Source organism: Lipotes vexillifer, unplaced genomic scaffold (assembly GCF_000442215.2).
Source record: "Lipotes vexillifer unplaced genomic scaffold, Lipotes_vexillifer_v1.1 scaffold995, whole genome shotgun sequence".
NCBI classification, from domain to species: Eukaryota; Metazoa; Chordata; class Mammalia; order Artiodactyla; family Lipotidae; genus Lipotes; species Lipotes vexillifer.
Genome location: NW_006785389.1, coordinates 2,194,987 through 2,197,256, shown reverse-complemented (window position 1 = coordinate 2,197,256; position 2,270 = coordinate 2,194,987). Strand labels below are relative to the sequence as shown.

The 2,270-nt window shown below is 38.2% G+C and overlaps 1 protein-coding gene across 1 annotated transcript in view; it reads left to right on the top strand.

The window, feature by feature from the left end:
* Window positions 1-2,028, top strand: part of ZNF606 (zinc finger protein 606) — a 17,423-nt gene extending 15,395 nt beyond the window's left edge. The window contains exon 6 of the mRNA XM_007457518.1: window positions 41-2,028. Within this exon, the coding sequence (XP_007457580.1) occupies window positions 41-2,028 (1,988 nt within the window). The remainder of the gene's footprint in view (window positions 1-40) is intronic.
* Window positions 2,029-2,270: the final 242 nt, after the last annotated feature.

The following is a 2,270-nucleotide window of genomic DNA, read 5'->3' as shown; positions in this document are numbered from 1 at the left end:
CTTTCCCTATGCTCTCATGGATATTTTCTGTTTATTTCAGAATGGGTGAGAAATCTTGAAAGCAAAGCGTTGATCCCAACACAGAGCATTCTTGAGGAGGAACAGTCCCATAGCATGAAGTTGGAGAGATACATATGGGATGATCCTTGGTTCTCCAGGTTAGAAGTTTTGGGATGTAAAGACCAATTAGAAATGTATCACATGAACCAGAGTACAGCTATGAGGCAAATGGTCTTCATGCAAAAGCAAGTACTGTCTCAAAGAGGCGCTGAGTTCTGTGAACTTGGGGCAGGGTGTAGCCAGAGCCTAAGCATTGTTCCATCTCAGAAAGTTTCTCAAATAGAACATTTCTGTAAGCCTGATACAAATGCTGAAAGTTGGAGATGTAACTCAGCCATAATGTATGCAGATAAGATTACCTGTGAAAATAATGAGTATGACAAAGCCTTCTACCACTCCATGCAACCTGTTCACCCTGCAAGGGTGCAAACTGGAGATAATCTTTTCAAATGTACTGATGCTGTTAAATCTTTCAATCATATACTGCATTTTGGTGATCATATGGGAATGCATACAGGAGAAAAACTATATGAATATAAGGAATGCCATCAAATCTTTAACCAGAGCCCATCATTTAGTGAACATCCAGGACTTCATATTGGAGGAAACCAGTATGATTACAAAGAATATGAGAATATTTTTTACTTTTCATCCTTTATGGAACATCAAAAAATTGGTACTGTAGAGAAAGCATATAAATACAATGAATGGGAGAAAGTCTTTGGGTATGACTCATTCCTTACACAGCATACAAGCACTTACACTGCAGAGAAACCCTACGAATATAATGAATGTGGGACGTCTTTCATCTGGAGCTCTTACCTTATCCAACATAAGAAAACTCATACTGGAGAGAAACCCTATGAATGTGATAAATGTGGAAAAGTTTTTAGGAATCGTTCAGCCCTTACTAAACATGAACGGACTCACACTGGAATCAAACCCTATGAATGTAATAAATGTGGAAAAGCCTTCAGCTGGAATTCTCATCTTATTGTACACAAGAGAATTCATACGGGAGAGAAACCTTATGTATGTAATGAATGTGGGAAGTCTTTCAACTGGAACTCCCATCTTATTGGACATCAGAGAACTCATACTGGAGAGAAACCTTTTGAATGTACTGAATGTGGGAAATCTTTCAGCTGGAGCTCTCATCTTATTGCCCACATGAGAATGCATACAGGAGAGAAGCCCTTTAAATGTGATGAATGTGAAAAAGCTTTTAGGGATTACTCAGCCCTTAGTAAACATGAAAGAACTCACTCTGGAGCAAAACCATATAAATGTACTGAATGTGGAAAATCCTTCAGCTGGAGCTCCCACCTTATTGCCCATCAGAGAACTCACACAGGAGAGAAACCCTATAACTGTCAGGAATGTGGCAAAGCATTCAGAGAACGTTCAGCCCTCACTAAACATGAAATAATTCATTCTGGAATTAAGCCCTATGAATGTAATAAATGTGGAAAATCATGCAGCCAGATGGCTCACCTTGTTAGACATCAAAGGACTCATACTGGAGAGAAGCCCTATGAGTGCAATAAATGTGGAAAATCCTTCAGCCAGAGTTGCCACCTTGTTGCCCATCGGAGAATCCACACTGGTGAGAAACCCTACAAATGTAATCAATGTGAAAGATCCTTTAACTGTAGCTCTCATCTTATTGCACACAGGAGAACTCATACTGGAGAGAAACCATATAGATGTAATGAATGTGGGAAAGCATTTAATGAGAGTTCTTCTCTTATTGTACATCTGAGAAACCATACTGGAGAAAAACCCTACAAATGTAATCATTGTGAGAAAGCTTTCTGTAAGAATTCTTCTCTTATTATTCATCAGAGAATGCATAGTGGAGAGAAACGCTTTATATGCACTGACTGTGGAAAAGCCTTTAGTGGTCACTCAGCCCTACTTCAACACCAGAGAAATCATAGTGAAGAGAAACTCTGTGAATTGAATTGATGAGAGATTTTTCTTTTATTGTACATTTGATAACACATTGAAAAAAATCCTATAAGTATAATCAAGAGGGGAAATTTTTAATAGTAGTTCAGTAAGACTTCTCCCCTTATTAATGAGTAGAAATTATCTTCGTAGAAGAAACCTGTGAATGAAAAGAATAGGCAAAAGCCTTCCACAGTTGTGTAGCCTTTATTTAACATCAAATAATTACAGTGAAGAGGACACCAGGAATCCTACTTGAG